This window comes from Melanotaenia boesemani, chromosome 19 (assembly GCF_017639745.1).
Source record: "Melanotaenia boesemani isolate fMelBoe1 chromosome 19, fMelBoe1.pri, whole genome shotgun sequence".
Classification (NCBI taxonomy): domain Eukaryota; kingdom Metazoa; phylum Chordata; class Actinopteri; order Atheriniformes; family Melanotaeniidae; genus Melanotaenia; species Melanotaenia boesemani.
In genome coordinates, this window is record NC_055700.1 from 8,162,028 (window position 1) to 8,187,927 (window position 25,900).

The window sequence follows — 25,900 nt, forward strand, 5'->3', positions numbered from 1 at the left end:
GGTCTCAGGCTGTGTAACAGCTATATCAGTCCAAAAACATCTACACAAATGCTCAAAAATTGTACCATCACTGTGTTTTCTACTTTTATTTCACTTTGTGCACACAGAAATGCGATGATGTGATGACTTGTGCGTAGTTGATGTGAACCATAGATACGTGATGACAATCTATTGAGAGGTTTGTCTCTTTTTTTTTTCTTGACTCCCAATTAATCTAAACACATGGCTATGGCTTGGAGTTAAAAGTACAGTTCAGGATCATAGCTTACCAAATAGATAATTGGGGTTGGAAAAATATTTTTAAGTTTCATTTTCATGCATAATTCTTGCAGTAAAGTGAAATGGATGCACCTTTCACTTACACAAGATCAAAGAGGCAAACTCTGGTCCGCCTGCAAACATAGGTCTTGAGGCGTGTTCACACTGCCACTGTTTAGTCTGCTTTAAATGGACCGTGGTCCACTTCCACTGATTCCACTGTACAATTCGTGTGGCACACTGTGAACACCAACTTCACTCTGATATGGACCAAAGAAGTGGAGTCTGGTCCGCTTGAAAGTTGGGTTAAAGTTAGGGTTATGGACTAAAAAGGAAGTGACGTATGCCAGCCGCGTTGTGTGCAGAGTAACTTGCTGCATCAACTGCTGCTGATACTGGACAACTTTTTCAGAAACATGTATATTCTCTGCACACCACAGTAAAATTAGGAACCCCAAGACTGCATGGTGTGGTTCCATTGTTTACTTGGGGTAAAGGAGACAGCAGAAAGATTTCCTCTTTCGGTCCTGGCCTATTAAGGAGCCCGGTTGTCTTCTCCTTCCTAAATTGATAAGTGGTTGTTTTGGGAATTGGTGAGACGTGGAATAAGAACATGGTAAAAGATAGAAATATGATTAACCTAAGACAGCAAAAGATTTGAGGCAGCCTAATGTTTTGCTTGTAAATGGCAGAAACAGATGTTGTCTTGCATTAACCAGTTGACGAGCAAGTTTTCTTCATCCTTGTTTGTCTTGTCTTCTCCATCAGTAATTCTTGATGCAGCGCTGCCTCTGGCAGGGACAGGAATACTTTGAAAGTTCTGGTTTATTTGAGTAGTGCAACGTGAAAGCAAAGTTGGGCTGGAAGAATGTTGCAGCCCCCAACTGAACCAAATACCCAATTATACCGAGTCTAGCGGACTAACCTGATGTGAATTCACCCTAAGATCCTGAATATTATTCATCCCTATAAACACGAAGACCATAGTAATGGTTTTATTGCAGGCTTGCCAGTGTAAGCACTCAGACTGACCATTTCATACACAAATCTTTAAAAAAAAGTGTCATATTTTCTTACATTTACAATATTTCACTTCTACAGACATGTAGAATGATGCTTCTTTAAAATCATGTTTTAATTTTTATTTATTATATTTGGTTTTATCTATTTTTTAAAATAATAATTTTACATGTTTATACATTATAAATATTTAGAAATACACTATCGTTCAAAAGTTTGGGGTCACTTCCCTATTGAATCCCATGGCAAAGTGACCCCAAACTTTTGAACAGTAGTGTATATCTGTATTTTTTTGGCTTGTTTATCATTGAAGCAAACTTGGTAATTATGATGTATGTAAAAATATCAAATGATTTAATATATTTGTTTATTGTTCAGTGAGTAGCAGTGTATTGGATGACTCACTAATGTCTAATGAAGTGGCTAATTTACAAATATACCATCCTCACCAATCTATATACCAGAGAACAGCTTTAAAACGGGTCTCCACTGTAGTTGCTGTGCATGAAAAGGTTAAAACTGCTGTAACTAAACGGCTACAAGCAAGCTTTTTGTGTGTGCTCTTAGCTGCTATAATCGCACCACACTTCAACTACATTTTCTCTAATGGAGACATATGAGGTGTAAATCTGGTGCACTGTTTGCTTAAATGCCAGTGTGATTTGATGGTTAGTTATCAGGGTTCTGTCTGAGCAGCCATTACGTACAGTATCTCTGTGTAATGGTTTATGATATTTTTTCCTGTTATGTGCTGTGGTGATTGTGTTTGCTTTGCTTTTCATGTGTCAAACCAACAGAAAACCTCACTGTGCTAGCTTTTTGTTCACGTAGCCAGTCAGACCACTTAATCATAAATGGAGAAAAAACTCATACCTAAAAAGTAGATATCTTCTCTTTCAATAACAGCTGTGTCCAGTGTTGATGACCTAAAATATATAAAAAGCATGCTCTTTGGTATTATATTGCAGCGATTTGTGTTTTTTTTTGTGTGTTTTTTTATATGAAAAGTACGTGGCACCACACCAATTTTACTGACAGCCTGTAGTTATTAGTATCCCGTTTTCACAGCAGATTAAATCAGAGGTATGTGACTCAGCTGAGTTTGAGAAAAGACCTACAGCACAATGTGAGCTGTCACCCTCAAGACTAAAGTGATTCAGGAGTTTATTTTAGGTCATCGTGATCAGCCTGAAGTATTACTGTAGCATTGTGCGGCTTATTTAAAAGCTTTTGACTTTAAATCATTTATATAACTTTGAATTTGTCATACTGTTTGGTTGATGTGTGAACATGTAAATGTTAAAGGAATTATTAGAGCATGCAGAAATTTGTAGAATGGACCAGGCATGTGGCTTCTCTCCGCACTGTTAAAGTGATGTTGAATTACTGGAGCTTAATCCTTTTTTTATGATTTTACTTGAGGATTATAGGAAACTTTGGTCTGACTTTTCTTAACCACAGGAAATGTAATTTGTGTGAGTTTCTTAACTGAAATGTTAAACAATGAAAAAGTGATGTCAGGTTACCTTCTCACCATAAAGGACTGCTTGTTATTGAAGCTGTTTTTGTTGTTGCAGCAGCACTGATCTCGCTCCCCTGACGTCACCTACATGTTGCACTCAGGAGATCAAGGCAAAGAGCTTGAGAGTTGATTGTTTCCTGGAGACCAGACAGCAGATATGATGTTATTTTTCCCTCAATGAATGAACAACAAAATAAGTCCCTTTTGTGTGTCAGTGCATTTTTAGAAAATAAATAAATAAATAAAGATTTTCTAAAAATGCACATTTTATCATGACTAATCAGAATAGTGTTTTTTTTGTTGTTTTTAACTCATATAATGCTATGAGTGCATAACAATTAACTTAAGTATATCATAATTACTCGATGTGTAACCTTTAAACTGCCCATATGGGAAGCTTGAGGTGTTGAATAATTCATTGTTACAGGATCAGGTGTTGTCATGATAACACTGTGGAGAAAAGGTCATAGATCACATCAGACTGGCATCTTATCACACCCCAGCCATCCTCCTCCTCCTTCCTCAAGGCTCAGTAGATGTCATCTGGCTTGAACAAATTCTGTCTGATCAAATTTTTCCTGTATAAAGTAATATTATCTGTGGCTGCTGCAGACTGTTTGGACAATTATATGGAAAATATTGCATCCTTGGAGGGGTGAAAACATATATTAGAAAAAAGGGTTGACATGTGGTCCTGTGTGTGTCATAGAAATTTAAAATGGATAAAATGAGTAAAATGTCTTGATCTTAATATGATTTATGCATCATTCATTAAGTTAAAAGAAGAAGCAGAGTGAACATGATTGATTTTCAAATTAATGCAAATATATGATTGAAGATATGAAATGTGTTAATTTATTAATCAAAAAGATGAATTTAGTCTTTTCCTGGTTATTAATACCAGTTGTCCAGTCAACATCTTATCCTTTTGTTTTGTGGAAAAACCATCAGTGAAAAGACAAAATGGTGCAGAACCGAACCACTTAGCACACACAGCAGGCTAAGAAATGCAGCCTGAGTCAGACCTCGTTATCAGTCCAGAGCCACAGCTTTCTTACCCAAGAGGTTACTTGTATTTCTAGCTCCGAACCACAACTGATTGGGCTTAAGTAACAACTCTTGAAACCTCACACTGCTTAGGAGTAAAACAAATATGTAAGAGGTAAACTTAAAATAGTTTTGCAATATGAAATTTTGTTGAGGAAGCATTCTCCTATAATTCAGGTAAACTAAGCTTACTTTTGCAACAATGTTTTGCGAAATAAAGCAATAAATTGCAGCCTGTGTGTAAAATGCATGCTTTGTGTGTAAAGTTAAGATGATAGAGAGACTAAAAACACAGTTAAACATGATGAGTGCCTTCGGCTGAAGGATTAGAATAAGAATAAATAAAGGAAGACCCCATAAATCAGTATAAACCCCAAAGTGAGCACTAGAGAACAGAAAATATGGGTATTGCAAGTGTGGAATGACAAATATGTGATCCCAGATACTCTGAACCAAACCACTTGTAAAGGTCAATCTGATAAAGCAGAGAAGGTGAACTTAACCTTGTGATTGAAATTGTTGGGTAATCTGGAAGATGAATAATAGTGTCTCTTCCAGCACATTGTTTTGCAACTGATACAGCTGTTTCACTGGTTGTTCAGTGTAAAAGTGCACATGTATGTGTTTGACGTTTTACAGAGTTAAATATTGTTGCTGATGTCCTAAGTTACTGGTTAACACTTACTCCATGATAGCATGGATCTATGGGTAAATGGAAAGAATCAAAACGACTTAGCGGATGACATAAAAGAAGGACAATGATTTAAAAGAAATAATGAAGCTTACTCCCTCTGTGAGAAAGTAACTGCTGCCCCTCTTCCCTCTGTTATTCAGTACAGTGAGTGCAGAGAAACTGACTGGAGAAAATCAGATTTTTGACTGCAGTTAGATTAGAAATGATTAATTATTCCTGCTTTTTAAAGACAACTTCTGATAAAGTTACACTGAACATGAGCAATAAAAGAAACTTTATTAATAAAAATTTAATCCTGTACTTTAACTGCATTACCAGGGTTGATTATATTAATTTATCTTTTTTTCCTCACAGGGTCAAGTGGGAGCTTGTGTAAAGTTACAAGCCAGAGCTCCTGAAGATGCAGAGTTTTATGTTGTTGCACAAGGCTCCAGACTTACACATGTAACAGCAGCAAAAAGAGGTGATGATGGGCTGACTCTTTCATTCACTGTTCCAGGTAAGTCCATTAGTCAACACAGCAGCAGCTATGCTCTTTTACCACACCCATGAGATCTCTGGTGATATTTTTCTATCTTTCACAGGCCATGACCGTGTAGAAGCTGTCTCTGTCAAACCCTATTTTTACACAAAGGATTGCATTCAGCTGTGTGAGGGTGAAGCATCTCTTAAATACATCAGGGATGTTGCCCAGGAAGCAGCAGAGTACTTTAAAGAAAACGGGGACCAACTTGATCCCCAGAGTTACCAAGAGGTTTTAAAGAAGTTCCCTGTCTTGGCACAGACAACTGATGAGGACCTTTGTGGCAGAGTTTTAAACAGCAGTGAGCAAGGGGTGCAGCTCAGATCAAGTTCAGGCAATGAGGCCGATCTGAGGCAGCTGGATGAGAAGATCACGCAGGCTCTAGCTAACATGGATTACCCTTGGCAGTTGGAAAATACAGACAGTCATCCTGGAGAAGGTAATGAAACAGGAAGTGTGAGTATAAATCATGAGCTATGATCACAGGGGTAAGTTTGTGGTTACCTCAGTTGCCGCCTTTTTCCACTATCTGTTCCTCTGATTTCTGGATCATCCACATGTCAGGGATTTTCCTTTGTATGCAAAACCCCTTTTTAAATGTATTCATTTGTAAACTTTGAGGTTGTTTAAGTTGTGTAGATAAATATATACTGGGATGCCAAACTTTGCAACTAAGCTTTTACCAGATAAAAGATATATTTACTCTATTAAGGGCATCTTCCTCAATAGAAAGTATCTTACTGATTATACTAACGTGTGTGGATGACTCAGGAATTTTGATCAAGAAAATATGCAAATGTTAAATCTTTTTCATCTTCTAAGCATGAGTGTTTGCATGAGTTATTGTTTGTCTCTCTGTGTTGGTCCTGTGATAGACCGACAACTTGTCCGTGGTGTGTACCCTTCCTCTAGCCTAGAAACCGCTGGGATAGGTTCCAGTTCCTCCATGACCCTGCTGTGAAATAAGTGGTATGGAAAATGGATGAATGGATAGATGTAGACAAATCAGAAAATAATGTTCCCTCACATAATGCTATTTAACTGCTGAGCAAATCAAACTATAGCCCTTAAATAGCAAGCGAATGATGCAGAACCATCCATTCATTCTCTATACCTATAAGCTTATACATTATTCTGAAGCTGCCTCTGGGTGCACTTAATATAATGGGATCTAATAACAAGAAGAAGCAAATGAATAATGAGATAACTTTCTTCTTTTTAAATTGTTATTAACCAAATGGTTAGAATAACGGAATTGGACCTTTGGTAATTATTAGTTTAAAAACCTGATCTGAGCCCTGACTATACAGCCCAACACTTTCATCACATGATGCAGAGGACCAGCCAGCCAGCTGACTGGGCAGAGGCCAGAGTGCTTCAAAGAATGAGCAATTACTGGCATTATTACTCCTCAGTCAGATTAGACTTATCTTGGAGACCCTTTTTTCTGCTAAATAAGCTTCTGCAATCCTCTGCATCACACCCCTTCTACTGTACAGCAAAACCGTGCTGGAGTCACGTCTTCCTAATCTGTATATTGGTTTCAGATGGACACAATTCCAGACTCAAACCTGTACAAACCTGTTTCTGAAAAAGTAGGAGCAGAAGATTTTTTTACTATTCCAATGGGAGGTGACATCAGGTAATGCAATGCTAAATTAACATAGGATACAAAGATAGGAACCCCAGAGTTTGGTGCTGGTGGAGGCAGAGCAGAGGTAGGAGTTCATATGGAAGAGATGCCTGGAATGACCCAGATAAGGGTTAGAGAGGGGAGGAGAAGGTTTGCACAAAAGACAGTGACAGAATTACAATGGCATTTAAAGCACGGAGATTACAGGCTGAATGGTTAAAATAAGAGAAAAAGAACATTATTGGATGAGAGCAGTGACGTAGAGATTGATAATGAAATTATTAGTTTAACTGTGTAGGAAAGTGGAAGTGATGCAGAAAATAGATCAGCAGCCCATATTTATAGCCCTTAAATAAGAAATATATTATTTGGATTATCATGTAATTATAGTCAGTGGGACTGAATTGAATTATTATTAGAATGGACTGTTTTTTTCATGTAAAGGTAAGATGACATTGGGGTAATAAAGATTTGAATGTCTCACAACCTCATTATTTATTAGTATTTTTATGTATATGTAGGGTATAAATTATTTGCAGATCTTTGAGTTTTTTGTTTCATTTACATTTGACCAGTATTTAAAGTTTCCTGGGAACTGAGCTAATTTAGTCATGGACAGAAAAGGGACTACATTCAGGCCATATTTCCTGCTGCAGGCAACAAATAGTCTTTGTGCAGCAGTGTGTATGAATGGTCACGGTTTACTTAGAAAAAGCAAATATCCATTTAAAACATGGGCAGGGTGCAAATAAAAAGCGATCGTCGGCCTCTACTGTAGTTCCTCAATGCACTATTTGCAGAAGCAACAATTTGACAATGACATTCTTGTTTGTTGACCTTTCCATGAAGAGTATGGGCAGTATTTGCTCCCCACAGTTGTCAAACTGGGTCACAATTAAAGGCACCATTGTGCAGCTGACAGGGTGTTTCATTTCATATTTGGGATCCAGGGAGAAACAGAAAGGGGGAAAAAAAGCTGTTAATTTTCTCTAACATTGTTTCTCAGTTCTAAAGATATATAAAGATGAAGAAGCCCTGGTCTTTTTTTTTTCAGCTGACATTTTCTCTCTCTTACAAAGATGTAAGTTAAGGACTTTTTTGAAGTGGTGATTAGCAGAAATGTGCTGCCCTTTGCTACTACAGAATATAAGCCAGGAGAGGTAGTAGTAAAGCATCATTCAGAGTCATAGAGCCCAAACACATGATGTTTATAGTCCCTCATACTCCAGTGAGCAAGAGTCAAGAGGCAGCAAGTGTTTCACAGCAGGTGGGGGTTCAGTGGAAAATCCAGTTGTTCTTAGTAGTAATATAGTCAATATGCTGTGAACCTTACATAACGCTGAGTCATTCCTTCTTTCATTCGAAACACACAAAGTAGGTCATGTGCACGCGTAGGAGGTTAAGGTAATTTGAGTAGAGGATCCTGATAAATTACGAAGTTGATAGAATAGTTTACACAAGTAAAGTGTGGTATAGCAGGGAGATACAGATATGGAGTATTAGGAGTTTCCAGTAATTATTAATAGCTAAAATATTATTACTAAGCAGAATATGTTGTAAAGGTCATGGTATGTACTTAGATATTAAGTGTATCTCTTCCTGAATTTAAATCCATCTTCATTCTTTGTCTCTTTTTCTAGCTGTTGAACAACACTTCAAAGAAACCCTCCTTCACCTTGCAGTGCATTTGGGTTTGGTCCATCTTGCCCGCTTTTTAACTCACCAACTGAGAGGTGAAGGGATGTTGACGTTGCCCAATTGGGAGGGAGCAACACCCTTCCAGCTGACTCAGAGGGATGGACGTCATACCTTGTTTAGGGTGCTGGCAGCGTAAGGCTTTGATTTTATCTGTTGTACAATCTTAAAGAGCAGTAAACCTATTGTTTGTTCATTGTTCATTGAAAAATACGTTTCACTTCTGTCACTTTAGACTTACAGCCTCATTGTAAGAGTTTAAATTACCTTCTTGTTTAAGTAAAAAATCAGGTTAATGCACTTTATTTTACAATATAACAGTCTATAGAAACAAATGCATGATCCAAACACATGACCTATTTGTCATGACTTAAATTATTACCATTAGAGGCAGAAGTTCACTATTCCTGTTCCAGTTAAATGCAGTACATATTTGTGAGCATGACTGCACATTGCAACATTAATCATTTAGTCTTACAACCAAGCTAAACACTTTCTAACGAGAACACCAGTTATATTCCATCAGTGATGTATGTACACAATATTCAAATCAGCTCATCCAGGGGGGGAAAAAATCCCATCAGACTCTCAGATACTGTAAATCCATCTTTCCTTAGACCACAAACAGCTAAATTTTCCTCAAGCTGCAAACGAGACATCACTGTATTGACTGCATGGTAATGCTGCTTCAGGTTTAATAAGGCAGTGATTCCCACCAGAGCTCCTAGTTCCCCAGGGGATAGTCCTGCAGCAGCCAGGGGGGTAAATTAAAGTATTAGTTTAATTAGAAGAACAGAAATTACATTTTAATTAAGGAATCAAGTGGACCCATTCAGGTTGGACTGAAATGCAGATGGCCAGACTGTTTAATATTTGTGCAGTCAGCTGCAGCCTGTTTGGTTACCTGTTGCAGGGAGGAAAGCACCTGTGGTATGTGCCCTTAGGGCTGTTCTCTTACATCATAAAAATAGTCATCCAAAATATGTTGTGAATGCATTTCTATGGTGAATATTGGACCACAGAGTTTCAGATTTTCTTTCAGTTTTTCTCTATTGATCCTGGCTCCTTTAAAAGTGTTGAAGGTTTCCAGAGGCAGAAAGTCAATTCTGGGTATTCTTAATATAAATATATAAATGTCAGTTTTATGCACAAATGTAAATTATAAATGATCAACTGGATATAACTCAATGTTTTTTGTAGATATTTACTTTTCCTGCATAATACTGTGCAATTGTGGGTCCACTGCTTCACTTTGCAGATGCTGCTTACAAAAGCAAAGTCCGCCAAGAATCATGAGACTGATTTATTTATTTCTTTATGTTTTGACTAGTTGTTTCTATTGTTCTAAATGACAGACATGGCCTCTGAGACTTGCAGGACCTGCAGTGATAAAGCCTGAGAATCTGCTGCTGGATTCTCAGCAGATACAAAAACTAGAGCTCATATGAAGTTTTCTGATAGGACTGATTCACAGTGGAGTCTCTTGTTGACTCACTTTAAAACTACTTGTTAAGTACAGTTGATATGACAACCTCATATTTTTGAGTCAAAGTCTGCTCTTCTTCCTTTCCCTGTCTGTCCTTCTCCTCATCAGTCCTTTAGGGCCTGTAGTCGGCCATCTTCCGGGAATTTGGTCCTTGTGGTCTGACAGCTCCCGCATGCTGAGGTTTTGTCCTGAGACAGATTCTGTCATCCTTACTGTGCACAATTCTCCTGACTGCTGCAGTCAGGACAGCATCATGGTCCTTCGAGAAAAACTAGAAGACTGCAGTGTCCAAAAACTGGTGAGATCAAACCACACATCTTCATTTAAAATAACTACTGTCATCACATCTGTTGCTGCATCTTGGACAGAAATGATTTGACGTACATCACTGTGCATTATATTATGCACCACTGCTATGGTGATGATGTCATATGCATAGATTTTGTATTTGCTTTATCAGTAAGCTCTTAACTCTCAAATTCATAAACATGTAATCAGACATTTTTATAGGAGTTGAGCCGGTATCAGTAAACGCATCACTGACAGCCTGTAAATCAAAGAACACAAGAGGAACTTATCAACAGAAGTTTAGATACAACATACAGTGATACTAGCATGTACATAGTGAAGTGCATAATAATTTAAAAAAAATTTATCCTTGTGTAGTTCATAAGCTAATGTTTATTTGCTGTATTTTCAATATGAGGGTTTAAAGACAATCAAACATTTGTTTCTGTCCAAGATCAATGTGCTCAGAGCTGCTACTGAGGAAGACAAGAGAGAAACAGATGAAGATCATTCAAGTGATGAAAGTAAGGAGATTTTTTATTAAGTCTGCCAATATGTGTAAATAAATGTTGAATAGAAATTTATCACCTTGAGACTCATTTGTAAATATCTGACAATGAAGATTTGTATATTTGTAGTAATGAAATAAAACGTCTTATCAATAATGTCTGATAAAAATAATAATAATAATAATAATAATAATAATAATAATAATAATAATAATAATAATATATCACTAACGTACTCTTTATGTAAGTGCTTATCATTTGCAATGAAGTAGTTGCTGACTTACCACCAAACATAAGACATCGATAAGCTCAGTTCAGACACGCGTATCATCAGCTTTTGTTCCTTCTCTTTGTACTTCGTCACATGGACGTTCCAGTGGTGTAACTGAAGCTGTGAAAAACAAATCCAGACCCGAAGATGCACATGTCTAGGAACACATGGTGACTTGCATTACCTGTGAAGTGGTTCAACAGTGTTCCTTTTTTGTGTGTTGTGTCTCTTTGACAAGACAATATTTGATTTTCTAAGATAAAAGAAGGTTTAGAGACTTCCCCTCAGGCTCTGGGACATTGTGATGAGCATTTCTAAAACAATTTCCTGTCACCCATGAGAATAAATTAATGTTTTATTTGTCAAAAATAATAATCAAAGGGTTATAGCAGTGCTGCAAATAATTATTAGTTTCATCCTCTCTATTGCCATCATACTGTTTTATGCTTGCAGAAACTGCTCATATGTGTCTGTGCGTGTCAGTATGTGCAGAGACTTTACTTTGGAGCAGTGGAAAATGAACCACCACAGATTCACTTGTGCAAACACTGGTATATTCAGACATCCATCATTTACAAGCTCAAGAGACAAGAAAAACGCTTTTAACCAACACCATAAAAGGAGCTGTCTTTTACACGTTTATTTGCTCTTCTTCCAAGAGAAAAGAAAAAAAACCTTGAGGAGCAGGTTGTTTCTTTTTCTTTCTTTTTTTTCCCGAGATGACATGTTCAGACTGGTGTGCAACCACACACAGAGAAAGACTTTTGTAGATTTTTATTGCTGTAACCTCTCTTATGTTTATAGTTTTATCGCTTACCTCCTCACCAACAAATTTAACACATTTACTTAACTGTGGCCACTCTTTTTGGTAACCATAGAGATGGCAGATAGTGGTATTGACTCATAAAGGGAGGCAGGAAGTGTACCTTAGTATTGACCTTAACCCTGTCCTGACTTCAGCAGTCGTCCATTAATCTTATTAAAATAACAGCTCCCCAGTAGGGAGTTTGTGCTTTTTCACGGGACCTTCTAGTTTAGATGAACATAACATCTTATTGGTTAGATTTCAGTCTCTGGAGAGCACAGTCGCATCCAGAAAGCCTGATGTTGTGCCATCTGTGCAACTGTTTTGTTTGATGAAGGGAAAGTGCTAGGATTTCATGCAAACATCTTTGGTAAAGTGGTCTTGTTTTGCATAGAGATTACCAAGGAATTCCATGCGGAAAATCAGGAAGAGCACATTCTGGTGGACAACGTGAGTATGAGTAAATACAATAATAAGTAGTGGTAAGATTGCTGTATTTTTCTTTTGGGTTGTTTTTTTTTTTTTTTTTTTGCACACAGCCATATTATCATGTGTTGTTTTTAAGTAAAAGCTTAATTTTTGTGTTTTCTTTGGCTTGTGTCAAGGTTTTTGAGGAGCAGCTTGTTTTGTCTTTGGATGATGATGAAGATGAGGAAGAGATCTCATCCTTGTTATCTGGTAATTCTCTCCTTTTCCCTCTCTTCTTGAAAGATTTATTTGTTCAGCATTCTGGCACAGCAAACACTTATACAGAATACTTTTTCCATTTCGATATTGTGGCAATAAAACTCTGTTTTCTCTCTTAAATAATGACTGTTTATTCCATGAAAACATAACAACATGTTTGTGGCTGCAGTGAACAGCAGGTTGTGGGAACAGCACATAATAAGATGGTTGAGAAACCCTGACTGAAGTTGTTTTTCTTGTGGCGCTGGTACAATGTGCAAAGCTCTGTTTTAAGGTACATCATAGGAAATCAATAGTTACTGTTTCAGACACAGACAAGGATGCACTTCTGTCTGAGATACAGGGGCTTTTTTTTCATTAAATGGATGCATTTTCCTCTGGAGGTCTGTCTTTAGCCACTGCTGATTGAGTCTTAACCAAGTTTGCCTCCATAATGACTCAGTCCTGCAATCCAGGAATCTGTCCTGTCACTGGGACAAAAACAGGAATGGGGTCAGGCTTGTCCCACTCAGACTTTGTCTGAGCTGGGAAATGCCCCCTTCTGGCTTGTCACTTCACCATCCCCTCCCCCAGCTTCCCTGGGTTAGATGGTGGAGCTGTGTACTTGAAGCAAGAGGTGGAATGTTAACAAGCTAAAATCTTCTTTAATTACAAAAGCTGACATTTTAGACAACATGTAAATTAACCTTGACTTCTTTGCGTACAGGGTTGTAACATTGTAGGGTAGCAAGCATAAAACTTCACTGGCTTGTAAAAACTTTGATGATGCACAAACGTTTCAGGTGTTGCCACAGTTACTTTAAATGCTAATTTCTTGTGTGTTGCCTTGAAGGAATGAAGAGTTTGCTGTGAACTAGAGGAAGACTGGTAGTACTTCACAGAGCTTGAAACTGTTTATCCATTGACTGAAGTGTTTGTGTGTGTACAATGATATATCTTTGTGACTGCAGATTTTTTTCTGTGTTGCACAAGTTACTAAACTTACTGTTTAGCTAAATTCTTAAGTAGTGATTGCATCATGGTGGAGACAGCTGTGGTGCAATATCAGTCAGTTAGGGGTATTGTTTTTTCCACAACTGCTGGAATGATCATATTTTTTCTGTTTTCAGTGCCATAACTCCACATGTGTCAGTTATTGTTGGAGTAAGCTGGGCTGACGGTTAGTCTATCAGTAGAGACTGGTGCTGCAACAATCTGTCACCACGTTTTGGATTAAATACAGCTGAGATTTTTGCATCTTTATATAACATTTTGTTTGAATACAACAGCAGGCAGATGGAGTTATAGTATATATATAAAATAAGACTATAAATGAATATGAGAAGTCTGCCTTCTGTGGTCGAGCTCTAATGTCTTCACTGTGTGAGAGCAGCGAAGAGGAAATGCCTCTGTGATGCCCAGGATTTCCCTTACATTAGTGCACCCATGGCTGGTCCAGACATCAAAGTCTGGGTGGAAACTACACTCATCAAGGGAGGCAATTTTCCACATTGTCAAAGTAGATAGACCATCTACCACTCCTGTATGCAGCAAGGACACACATAATAATGCACAAACACTGAACTTACTTACTTACTTTGCTCACTGTACTTACACTTAGTTGCTTTGATTTTACTGAAGTTTAGGATTCTACTCTTTATGATGCAATGCTGCTGATGCACCCAACATTAAGTTAAAAGCTGCAATACCAAACTTTTATATTAAGGTATTTTATCACGGGAAAAATAGCCCGCTCTCTCACAGGAGGGTAGGAAGCCCCCCCCTTTTTTTTTTCTTTTTACATTTATGGAGAGGGTTGTGCCACCAGACTTCAAAAAGGAAGTTAGTGTTTTCATGACAAATACTTCTTCAACAGTGTCCAACCTTCCCTAATAAAAGAAGTACTATACTTGAAGTTTATTTCATTAAGTATACTTAATGAAATAAGTATAAGTATTGCAAGTATACTATAGACCATGTACCTGTAGTGTACTAGAAAGTATTCTAATTTAATAATTCTTCAGACTAAATTGGAACATTTTAAGTCTATTAAAATATACTTTAAGTATACTTCATTAGGTCATTTTAAGTTTACAAATGTACACTTCCAAGTATACAAAGTACACTCATCTGTATACTACTAGTGTACTAGGTAAATACTTCAAGTCCACATTTAAGTTTATTGAAGTACACTTTAAGTATACTTTTATGAACTTAAAATGACTAAAAAAACTAAAAAAAATGATGCAACTGGGCCCGCATATTATTTATTGTAAACTTTTAAACTCCAGCACTATATGATCTTGAACATGTAGGTTTATAACAGGGGTAATTCCACAAAGCAAAGGTGTGCTGTAAAACAATCATTTTTATTCTGATAAATTAAAATTAAGCAGGATTCAATGACTTGACCGTATTCTGTACTTGGATCAAGTTATACTAAGTATTAGTAATTTGTGGCAGAAACAAGTAAAAAGTATATTTAAGTACAATTATAAGCATTAGTATGAAAGTATAAGTTGTAGTCTTAATGTACTAAGTCTCAGATTTTTCCTTATACTTTTTAGTATAAGGTAAGTATACTTCACTATACTATTCTTAAGTAACTAAAATACTGTTTCAGTTTTAGTATAAAATAAGTATACTCGTAGTTAACTTAAATAAACTACTTTTTGCTAAGGGCTTGGTTGACTGTGTAATTGAAGTTCTTTAGTTCTTAAAAACACCATTTTTTTCCATGTGTTTGTGTGCAAAGTGCTGTTATATTTTTTATATTTATATATCGAGGATTACTATTTACTCGTTAAGGTTTCAGGAATGGCCAACTTACCAAGTTAGCTTTGAGGAAAATGTCGATACCTGCACAGTAAATGTCATGGCTATGTTTAGCAGGCACATATATATTTAAAAATTTTGCATCTTTTATAATCTAACCTTGTGTTAGATGTGTTTTTCCATGTAAATCAGAAAGAATGAGTGCACATAAACATGCAGCACAACAAAGAGGTATGACTCAGTGCAAGTCAATAATCCACCTTTTTCTAGAAAACAGACAGCCTGCTGATGAGGATAATATGTCCGGGTTTTTATGAAAACAATCCTTTAAAGGTCAAACAGGAGTGAGTATGCAGCAGCTCTTCACATTTTCCTTTCTTCTATCTAAGCCTTGACATTTGAGCAAAGAAAGATGAATGTATTGTTGTAAAAAAAATAAAATAAAAGGCAGCAAGAGAGCAAACAGAAGAGGAGAAGTAGTCCAATATTATGACATTTGATAATCTTTTCTCCATGTTTGGCATGTCACTGTGAAGTTTTCTTCTTCTGTTTCTCTGCCTATGTCTGCATTGGCTGCCTGATTATTTTAGCTCACTTTGAAGGCTGATTTTTTTAAGCAGACATTAAGATATCTGGATGATGTTGGGATGAATTATGGTACTCTAAAATGGTTTCTCACGTCTCCTTGTGACTGTAAATCATTTATTAATTTAATACCAAATATTACAAATAGTTCATCTTAACTGTGAGAAAGGAGGGAGAGAAGGAAAAGTGGTGTGTGTGACTTATTTAAACTACTGTCATGCTGTCCTAAGATTTTGCCATGTGTTCTCAACAGTAAATGGGCCTCCCATGCAGTCCAGTGAAATTCAGAGCCATTTTGCACAGCATGCAACAGATACTTTGCCCTCCATTATCAGCAGCAATGATCAGACTCAGGTTTTACATTGTCTTTTTCTTTTTACCTAAAATTGTCTTTTTATGCTTTGGGACTTTGGGAAAGAGATTACAACTCAACCTTATTTCATCAACCTCTAAGGAAATCGACAATAAGTGCCAAGTTAGTGGTGTGACAAGGGGCAGCACAGTGACAGATGGCAGTTTGTGGGACACAGAGGATCTTCTTGCAACCGACACCCCTCCACCTTATTCAGAAGACATCTATCGTGCCTCTGTCCCCTGCTCCCTTCCACTCTCCTCTGTTGACCAGGCCCTCACTAGGCTGAACTGTCCTGCCTCCTCCGAGCAGACCAATCAGAGAGACAGTCTTCCAATGGAAACCTGTGATCTCAGGTATTACATTTGAAAGACAAAAATCTCTGATATTGTCTGTGTGTCAATGTGCCTGTGTGCATAACAAACACAGGATATTTTATTTCAGTCCTAGTCTGGTGGCTCTAGAAGTGGACAGTGAGGAAGAGAGTACTGAGCCAATGTCTCCACTTTCCCCGCTCTCGTCTGATTTTGGGAACAATGAATACAAAAGGGAAATCCTTCGTCCAGCTGCTGGTATCACGTGCACTCGCAGCCAGTCGGCCTCAGCTTGTGAACCCAGTTTGAAGGTACGTTAGTTGTCTCCTTTTCATCAAATATCTCCACATCTACTGATGGGAAAGCATTTTATTTTATGCTGTTAAATTTTATTTCCGATTTTTTATATTGATAGTTCTTGTGTTTTCTTTGTGTAGGAATTAAGTGAGGAAGGGATTCGATTGCGTTCCTATTCCTATTCATCCCCCAAAATCCCTTTCCGTCCTGCTCGTTTTTCCCGGGACAACCAAACATCATATATCAACCCTGGTTAGTAACACTCAGACCATTTGTCATTGATAGTATCTCAATCCAACACTTAACTAACAATTTTTCTACCTGATTTTACTCTTTTTTTGCTTACTAATTGGGCACCCTCACACTTTTCTTTTGATTTTAAGATTGGACAAGCGAAAGCCTGAAATTAATATAGAGTACAGTCATTTCTAAATAAATGTTGGTTAAAGAAGCTTGAAATCAATGGATCCCAAACAACCAAAGCTGCGAGTTTACAATTCAAGCAGGGTTAGGTTAATTGTTTTCAGTGTGTAGCTCCAGCTTTAACTAAATGGATAAACATGAAAGTTTTACCAATCAAGAGAGCAAATTACCATTTTTCCTAATGTCAACATTTCTGTAGTTATTTATTTTTTATCCTTTCTTTTACTTTTCCATTTCACCATATAAGAAGTGCATGTAAAGGCAGTCATTTACCAGCCCTGTGAACTTGGACTTGACTGTACACTGTGATAGTTTGCACCCTCTGTAGTTGATGTGTTAGCCTCCCTCTGTCCACTTTGCCCTGTAGATGGCGTTCTCCACAGTGTCAGCCACAGCCGATCTCTCCTTCAGGCCCTCTCTCTGTCTAAATCCACCCTGTCTCTGTCTCTGCTCCACCCTGGTAGTAAGTACTGGACACCTGCAGCTTTCACATCGCTCTACAAACCAATGTAATTGGATCGTCCTTGTCAGTGTCAGTGCTTGCGTGTGTGTGTGTCCCTGTGTGCGTATCTGTGTGCTGGTAAGTAAAGGCTATTACTGTAAATAGATTCAAGCTTGAAAATGAAAATTGATGAAATCACAAGATACTATTTTAAATCTCATGACTTTGTATGATGTCACAGTTGTTCCTCATGTTGAACAACTATGTAGTTCCCCTCAGCAATGTGAGGCTTTCTCACACACTTCATTCACACTCAGTCATTTTGATGTTTTAGTTCAGGCTCGCTTTGTGTTGACTTAATGTTCAGAAGCAGTCTTTTCTTTTACAGAAAAATCTCTAAGAGACTACTTATTCCCAGCAGACACACAGTCAGCAACCAGCTAGTGAACCTAATAAGACACTAACATTAGACACTAGAGACACTGGGCTTCTCTAATAAATACTGATGTTTTTTGTGTCTTCTGAATCTCTATAGCTTCTTTAGAGTGGAAACTTGTTTCTTCTTACAAATCACTACTTAAAAGAAGTTAGGGATATTCAGCCTTTTCTGTAATGTCTCTAAAGTTTTAAATAAACATTAAAAAATTTTCAATGTAATTTCATGCTCCAACGAGCAAGTGTCTTATCCATGAATTAATCGCTAAATATTCCGTTTAATGACTTGTATTTAAACAGTACTCTTCATTACACTGTTCACAGTTTGACACCATGAGAGCAAGACTACACCTAACACATGACAAGTTATTGAGACAAAAATAATTTATGTTGTTGTATACTCACCACTATAATAAGCTTTTGTTTCAATAAATAGTTTGAGATGAAGGAACCACCATTGCATGAGTTTTACTTAAATGTCCTCCGTTCATGACATAAGTGTAGCATAAAGTTTTAACATATAATATATATTATTATATGTATGATGTCATGGTCTTACATAAAAAATAAAAAATGTAACTGTATGTGGAAAGAAAAAAAGTCATGGGAAGTTACAGACAATTGAAACCAAAGTTAGAACCTAGTGAGAAGAATAGAGAATTGAAACTTCTGCAGTAAAAACTACATAAAGCTTGCAAAACTTTTGTTGCCTCAGTGTGTGATTGTGTGTGCATGGTCAGGCTTTTTTTGCAACCTCAGTGGATATGGGAATTCAACACGAAATCCAACTATGCTGCGATAAAATGAAGGGGTTACTAATTGTTTTTCCTCCTGGTGAGACATATGAGTAGCGCATGAAGGTGCTTTGTTTCTGTCCATATTTCTGCTTTCATATGTATTTTCCTGTGGTGATCGAGTTCCTGAGAATCTTCATTGTGTCTTTGCGGATTAGTTGTGTACATTGTTGTATTCAGATCATATTGAACCAGTCTGGACAGTGAAGAGCTCCTTCAATATGTAAAGATGATTAGCTAAAACAGAAATGAAGAAGGAAGCTTCCTACTTTTATGATATCTGTGAATTTTCAATTTTTTGCTGTCTGTCTTCATCTCAGAGGGTGGAGGTTATCTTTGGATTTTTTTAAAGTGTATTCATGTGCAGTAACGTCTTCCTATTCTGTGTCCACAGAGCAAAGAACCTTCATATCTGATCAGCCTCATGACAAAAGGTATTTATACTATTTATTTATTTTATACTATATTAAAAATGAATTTGCATCTCTTTTTTTAAAGATTGCTTTTAGCTGTCTTTTATTTTTAATTAAAATCACAATTTGTGTAATCAAATAAGTGATTATCAGTGGCATAATACTGTATACGTGTAACTATGACGACCAGGTTGCATGGGGACGGCGGGCATTCTATGAAGCTTGCTGCTTTTTTGTGATGCAGAGCCGGTTGCATGTTTGTTACTGGTGTTTTGATCTTTGCTGTTTTTCCTGAGGACAATGGAGGTGGTGACGTGCAGATATCAGTGTGACCATGATCCTCTTCCTGCCTGACTTTTTGTGTTACACAAGGCTGTTATTCTGTTTTTATTCTATGGCACACAGTCTCATTTTACTTTTTGTGGATACGGAAAGATGTCGAAATATGGCTCACTATTTAGACGAAGAAACAAAACAAAACTGTATTGTAGTTCCACATGGTTTATGGTTTTGGTTTACAATAAGGATGATGTTCCACTTCCTGTTTGTCATTTTTTTTAATTTCTGTTTCAATATTAGTAATTCCAAATAATTTTTACTCTCTGTTTGAAGTACAGATAGAGGTTGCTCCTTCTACAGGAAAGATCCAGACAGACATGGGCCAAATGGGTGTGTTTTGGCTATATTAGAGCACATTATAGCCCATTGACTGTGCTAAACAAAGCGCTAACTGTTTGTTTTGTTGCATAAATAGACAGACTTGCAAGTTTACAGTTACAGCTGATCTTTTATCTTTTGCAACCTCTCATCAAAATGCACATGCAAAAAGAAGTGTGTGTATATCCATGCATATCGATTATTTTTTACAGGGAGATTAGGTTCCGTAAACGGGCCCAGTCTGCTGATGATGAGGGCAACATGGAGCTGGCAGAGTCCCTCCAGCATCTCACTCTGTCTGAGTTTCTCAAAGAGTATGTTTGGGTGTAACGACCTCCATCTGCCTTTACAAGCTTCATTAACTGTCCAGAGCAAACCAACTAACCCTTTTAGGTTGTTAGCTTGTTTTCCACCTGGCAGAAAACCTGCTTTATTCTAACAGTGCACAGTGAAATTAGTTGTTGATGTTTATAATATGCATCAGAAACCTGTGTCTGTCAATTTGCATGTTTCTAACCTTTAACAATTCCTCTAATTAGCTTTTACAGCCAGGGATTGGAGAAAAGGAACTTTTTATTTTTGCCTCATTTTAGTGACTAATAAAAGACATTTTTTATCAGATTTCAGATGTTTTCAGTTTCTTTTTTGGATAAGCTGTTGCAGCTTTAACTAACCATATAATAGTGTATGCTGTTATTAAGTTTTTTGTGAACTGTGAACACATAACAATACATTTCTGTTTGTTTCATGCTGTCACAAACTCACCTTCTTTAACTCCACAAACCTGTTATGCTTGCTTTTAATATCATTGTGACTCAGCAGGAGAAAAAACATAGGATGCATATCTGCCAAACAGTATTTTCTGTAAACCAAGGTAGAAGATATGATGGAGTGTTAATTTTCTTCCAGAATTGAAGAGGAAGAGTTGGATAAGTACAACATTCCAACCAAGGCAGAGTCAGAGAAGTACAAAGTCATTCGTACTTTCAGTTTTCTCAAGAGCAGGATGTCTAGTACACGTAACAAAAGCAAGGTAAATCAAACCCACACAGCATAGCTGGTACAACATTCAGGAAAAAAAGGATCATTTCTAAATTAGCATTTGTTGTTACACTTGTTATTGCAAATTAAATCCAGTGTTACATGATATGTTATATGTTAAAGTGAGCGATTTATGGTATTGGATTTTAAAAGTGATTAGAAGACTGAGAGTCCCTGTCCCAGACTCCCAGGAATGATATATAAGTCTGACTTTCTGTTTTCTGAAAGACACAATCAGGAAATGTTTCTGGGAATAACTCAAGGTCAGAATGACAGACCAAACATGGTGTCCAGCCTCTTTCCTTTCAATGATTAATCCCTGTTGTTGAGTCAGCAGCGGAACTGGAAAAGCTTCTTCACTTGCATCTGTTGTTTACACTACACTCCATTTCCGTGTTGGTGGTTTTTTATGGTTTGGAAAAAGGCAGGGATTCCTTCCAGCCTCTGTTATCCACTTACATGCAGGAAAGTTTACTCTGGAAATGGAAACTACACAGATCTTTTCAGAAACTTGAGTTTAGTCTCGTATTGATCTGAGTTTACAAGTGCAGTTGTCAGTTAAGTATTGTCTACATGGCTACATTGTCTTTGTTGACGGCTGTGTCTCTGGCATGGTTTTCAAAGGGGAAAGGGAAGGACAAAGAAGCCAAGGATCGGCAGCTAAATGGACATCGTTTTGAGACAGGCTCCTGTTTAGGCCACACATTGTGTGTAGTGTGTGACAAAACGGCTTCTGGAAAGGAACTTCTGCATTGCCAAAGTAAGTAAAACTTTTAAAAAAGTGTAATTTCTTTTACACTTTGGTGTAAAAATTCCTCAAAGGTATCCTTCTCCCGCAGGTTGCACTGCCTTTGTCCATAGGAGTTGTAAGGAATCAGTCCCCCCTTGCTTGAAGGTTTGACTTGTCCTGTAATAAATGATTCTGCTTGTCTTTACTGGTGCCTGTCTCTATGTCAATTGTTTATGAACTCTAATCAGACTCTCATTTGTATTACTTAGAAAGTTCACGATAAATATGCCGTAGCCATGGTAAAAAACAAGACGGCATCCCTCCCACAGAGTGAGTTTTTGGCAGTCCGGTCAACAATCTCATAATGGTTTTAGCTATGTCATGCAGTAAATTTCCTGTTTGTGTTTCACTCACTGTGTTTGTTAATTTCCTTTACTTTTCCCTTAGATTTCACAGTGAGAGACAATCCTCAGTCTGTGATCACCATGTCTACCCCTATACCTATCATGACCCCAAAGGAGAGAAAGGACACTGTGACACATTCTTGCTCTCTCTCTGGAAGTCTCCCCAACAGTGACAGGTCATTAAGCACTTATACCTTGTCAGCTACATATTATGATGGTATGATACTGATAATAACGGCTGCCTATTTTCTTCTCTATGATATAGTCGGCTCAGTGAGAGTTCAGAGACTGAATCTGATATGCTAAAACTGAAGAGTCAGTCAGATGAACTCCTTCAAACTCCAGTGTCCTCCTCCTACAATGACTTGCCCTTCGGAGAGGGTAAGAAGTAAAGGAAGCTACCAAAGAAGGAAAACAATGATTTCTAAAGTTTGCAGGGGTTTTCTGAGCCAGTTCAACCAAATGTCCTGCTGTTTATTGTCTAGAGAAGAAAAAAAAATTAAAGAAAATTCAAGCAAGCGTTGAGTTGATTCATAGCTCTACATCACATAAACCAAAAGATAAAGGAAATGGTCAGAAAGCATACTGATACTACGAGATTATGTCATATTTTTATTAGTAAATTTAACCCATTAGTAAATAGAAAGGTAGTTATTCTATGTTTTAGAAAAAAAAACAAAACAAAAAAACCCCCACATTTTTCCTACTTTATTAAGAAAAAAAATAAAATAGGATTTTAATTATCCAATACTTGAATTGAATGCAACATCCCACAATGAATCCGATCACAGTCAACGTGATTTTCTAAAATGAATCATCTAAAGTGTAAACACATACTCAACAAATTAGTTAGATAAATGAGAGCTTAAAATGATTTTAAACTTGTATAATAACTTGAGTTTCTTTGGTTTTTCTACTTTTGAGGATTCAAAATGAATTTGTGAACATTATAGGTTCCTCACAAATTGTTACACACACTTTTAAATATTGTTTACATGTATTTTACATGAAACATAGCTTAACACTAGTGCTGTATGTTCTTAATATATTTAACCCCAGTAAATTACAATTAACAAAATTAAATAAAAAAACACCAGAGTCCTCTCTCTTTTTATATTGTAAACTTTGAAAATTAAATTTTCTCATAGTTTTGATTAAAAGTGAGCATGCATCTCTTTTTCCCTATAGACTGTGCAGACTCGTATATCCACAGTCACAGTGACATCTCAGCTGATTCTGCAGATTACGATGCTGAGTCGTGGAGTCTGACAGTAGAACACAAGTTTTGCAAGAAGTTTGACAAACGAGTCGTCAAGAGGCAGGATGTGATCTATGGTGAGCAGATGTTAGCAGAATGTGCTATTTTCTGCATGTGTTCATATATGAGATTGCTGTAAACAACATGTAATTGTTAAACAAAATGTAATTGTTAGGAAATTGCCATCCTGGAATGTTTAAATGTTCATTCTGTGATGCAGAGCTGATGCAGACTGAGCTCCACCACCTGCAGACTCTGCACATTATGGCCAAGGTTTTCAGGCGAGGTATGAGAGAAGAAGTGCAGTTGGACGCTGAGGCAGCAGAGCGGATTTTCCCCTGCCTGGATCAGCTACTCCTCTTTCACCATGCTTTCTTTGCTGCCATGAAAGAGAGGCGACACATCTCAGCCCAGCCCCACGGACACAAGAACTACCTCATACAGCACATTGGAGACATATTGCTTCAACAGGTTGGCTGGGCTTCTGGTTCCACCTTCAACTCTGTTGTTAATAATATATTTCTATGTAGTTAAAAGATTTTCTGCAGTTTTCAGATGAAAATGGAGAAGAAATGAAACAGGTGTATGGAGTATTCTGCAGTCATCACAATGAAGCAGTCAGCTTTTTCAAAGAGCTGCAGCAGCACAACAAAAGATTTCAGAGCTTCATTAAGGTAATTTCTACAAATTCAAAACAAATGTAGCATTGTTTTTTTTCAGCTTAGAGAAATGTTGTATAATTCTAAATCCTACATTTTAAAGCAACAAGGTAATAACTCTTTGGTGCGACGGAGGGAGATCCCAGAGTGCATCCTGCTGGTTACTCAAAGGATAACAAAGTACCCAGTTCTCCTGGAGAGGATCTTACAATACACTCAAGGTTAGCAATCTACTGCCCTCTGCTGGTTATTTGGATTTATTGTAATGCCGTCCAAGTGCCTGCAAAATCAAAAGTACCCCAATTCAGTTGAAAACATACAAGAAGTTAAAAAATCCCCCTCATTATTTACACATTTTTCTTTCTTTATCTGTCAGAGGAAACAGAGGAGCATACCAATGTTTTAAAAGCTCTGGCTCAGATTCGAGAGGTGATAGCAGCTGTGGACCTGAAGGTCAATGAATATGAACAACATCAGAAGTTACAGGAAGTGTGCAATCGCATAGAGAACCGCAGTGCAGCCAAGCTGAAGACTGGACACACCTTCCGAAAGCAGGACATGATGGGGCCTGGACGAAGACTCAAACACCAAGGCGTGCTTCTGTGGAAGACTGCCACTGGTCGACTTAAAGGTGAGATTGGTCTACTCTTTATTGTATGTTGCTGTACAGTTAATGTGCTTCTGTTTTTTTAAATGAATAAAATAAATAGTCAGGTTGGTGATGTAATGGTTTTCATACTTCTCTTGGCTTTTGCAGATGTCCTGGCACTCCTTTTAACAGACACCCTCATTTTCCTGCAAGAAAAGGACCAGAAATATACATTTGCCACGGTGGTAAGCATACAGTTTTTCCACTAAAAAATATAAGCAGTTTCTGATATGCTGTGTCAGGCCTTTACACCCCTTGATCATTAGCATTTTACACATGATTCTCCCCTTCCAATGTGTTTCAGGACCAGAAACCACCAGTCATTGCACTGCAGAAGTTAATAGTCCGAGAAGTAGCCAATGAAGGGAAAGGGATGTTTTTGATCAGTGCCTCATCTGCGGGCCCGGAAATGTATGAAGTCCACACTTCATCTAAAGAGGAACGAAACACCTGGATGAGGCTCATTAGAGAAGCTGTAGAGAGGTGTGTGTTTCCTTTGTTAACTGTAGAAAAGAAAGGGGCTAAATATTCAGAATATATCACTAGCTAATATTGGTCTACCCTTTGGCTTCTGTTGCTGCTTAGCTGTCCAGAGGAGGAAGAGGAATACACAAGTGAATCTGAGGAGGAGAGGCGAGCTGCTGAAGCTCGTTTCCATAAGATCCATAAGTTACAAGGTATTACTAAACCTATTACAATACTGATTTTTCTTTTTGTATAGTCCGTTGACACATATTTATTCTTTATTACGCTTGAGTTAAAATTTAAAAACCATTGAATTGTGTGAATGTGTGTATCAGAGAGTTTGATGAGCCAGGACCAGCAGATCTGCTCTTACCTGGAGGAAAAGTTGCAGATCTATGCCGAGTTCTCTGCTCTAAATGGGAATAGGGGCGCTGGGCTATTTGAACCACGACTGCTGGTCCAGCCACATTCAGAGGAGTTGCCGCAAACTGCTGGACTTCTGGCAGCAGCTCTGCAAGAGGGTAAAATATTTCACTGCTACTACTGTATATTGCATGAAACACAGACATGCAGACTTTCCAGTATTGTTTTGTTTTCATTTTTGCAAAATGCATTTTGATATGAACAGATTACTTTCCCTGATTATGATAAGATATTCTGAACAAATATAATTGCATTCATTAAAAGATATTTATGTACAGCTTCATTATAATCTATTCATTACTCATGTCATCAGTGTTGACTTTGGGTGGGACAAAAGTAATGTTGTGAGAAATGCACTCTCACTATC

General features: G+C 37.4%; 1 protein-coding gene across 5 annotated transcripts in view; it reads left to right on the forward strand.

Moving 5' to 3' along the window:
- Positions 1-25,900, forward strand: part of arhgef28a (Rho guanine nucleotide exchange factor (GEF) 28a) — a 43,904-nt gene that overhangs the window by 6,617 nt on the left and 11,387 nt on the right. For 2 of the 5 annotated variants that reach the window (XM_041970278.1, XM_041970277.1), the window contains 29 exons: positions 4,896-5,040; positions 5,126-5,503; positions 8,338-8,527; positions 9,987-10,176; positions 10,621-10,690; positions 12,146-12,201; positions 12,357-12,429; positions 16,031-16,131; positions 16,232-16,485; positions 16,574-16,754; positions 16,881-16,992; positions 17,531-17,626; positions 19,229-19,268; positions 20,117-20,218; positions 20,814-20,937; positions 21,570-21,705; positions 21,785-21,840; positions 21,945-22,005; positions 22,123-22,255; positions 22,345-22,460; positions 23,268-23,414; positions 23,558-23,808; positions 23,886-24,011; positions 24,100-24,217; positions 24,373-24,627; positions 24,754-24,830; positions 24,950-25,128; positions 25,231-25,322; positions 25,446-25,631. In XM_041970278.1, coding sequence (XP_041826212.1) covers positions 4,896-5,040; positions 5,126-5,503; positions 8,338-8,527; positions 9,987-10,176; positions 10,621-10,690; positions 12,146-12,201; positions 12,357-12,429; positions 16,031-16,131; positions 16,232-16,485; positions 16,574-16,754; positions 16,881-16,992; positions 17,531-17,626; positions 19,229-19,268; positions 20,117-20,218; positions 20,814-20,937; positions 21,570-21,705; positions 21,785-21,840; positions 21,945-22,005; positions 22,123-22,255; positions 22,345-22,460; positions 23,268-23,414; positions 23,558-23,808; positions 23,886-24,011; positions 24,100-24,217; positions 24,373-24,627; positions 24,754-24,830; positions 24,950-25,128; positions 25,231-25,322; positions 25,446-25,631 — 4,045 coding nt within the window. The remainder of the gene's footprint in view (positions 1-4,895; positions 5,041-5,125; positions 5,504-8,337; positions 8,528-9,986; positions 10,177-10,620; positions 10,691-12,145; positions 12,202-12,356; positions 12,430-16,030; positions 16,132-16,231; positions 16,486-16,573; positions 16,755-16,880; positions 16,993-17,530; positions 17,627-19,228; positions 19,269-20,116; positions 20,219-20,813; positions 20,938-21,569; positions 21,706-21,784; positions 21,841-21,944; positions 22,006-22,122; positions 22,256-22,344; positions 22,461-23,267; positions 23,415-23,557; positions 23,809-23,885; positions 24,012-24,099; positions 24,218-24,372; positions 24,628-24,753; positions 24,831-24,949; positions 25,129-25,230; positions 25,323-25,445; positions 25,632-25,900) is intronic. The other 3 variants (XM_041970280.1, XM_041970279.1, XM_041970281.1) reach the window with 3 other exon arrangements.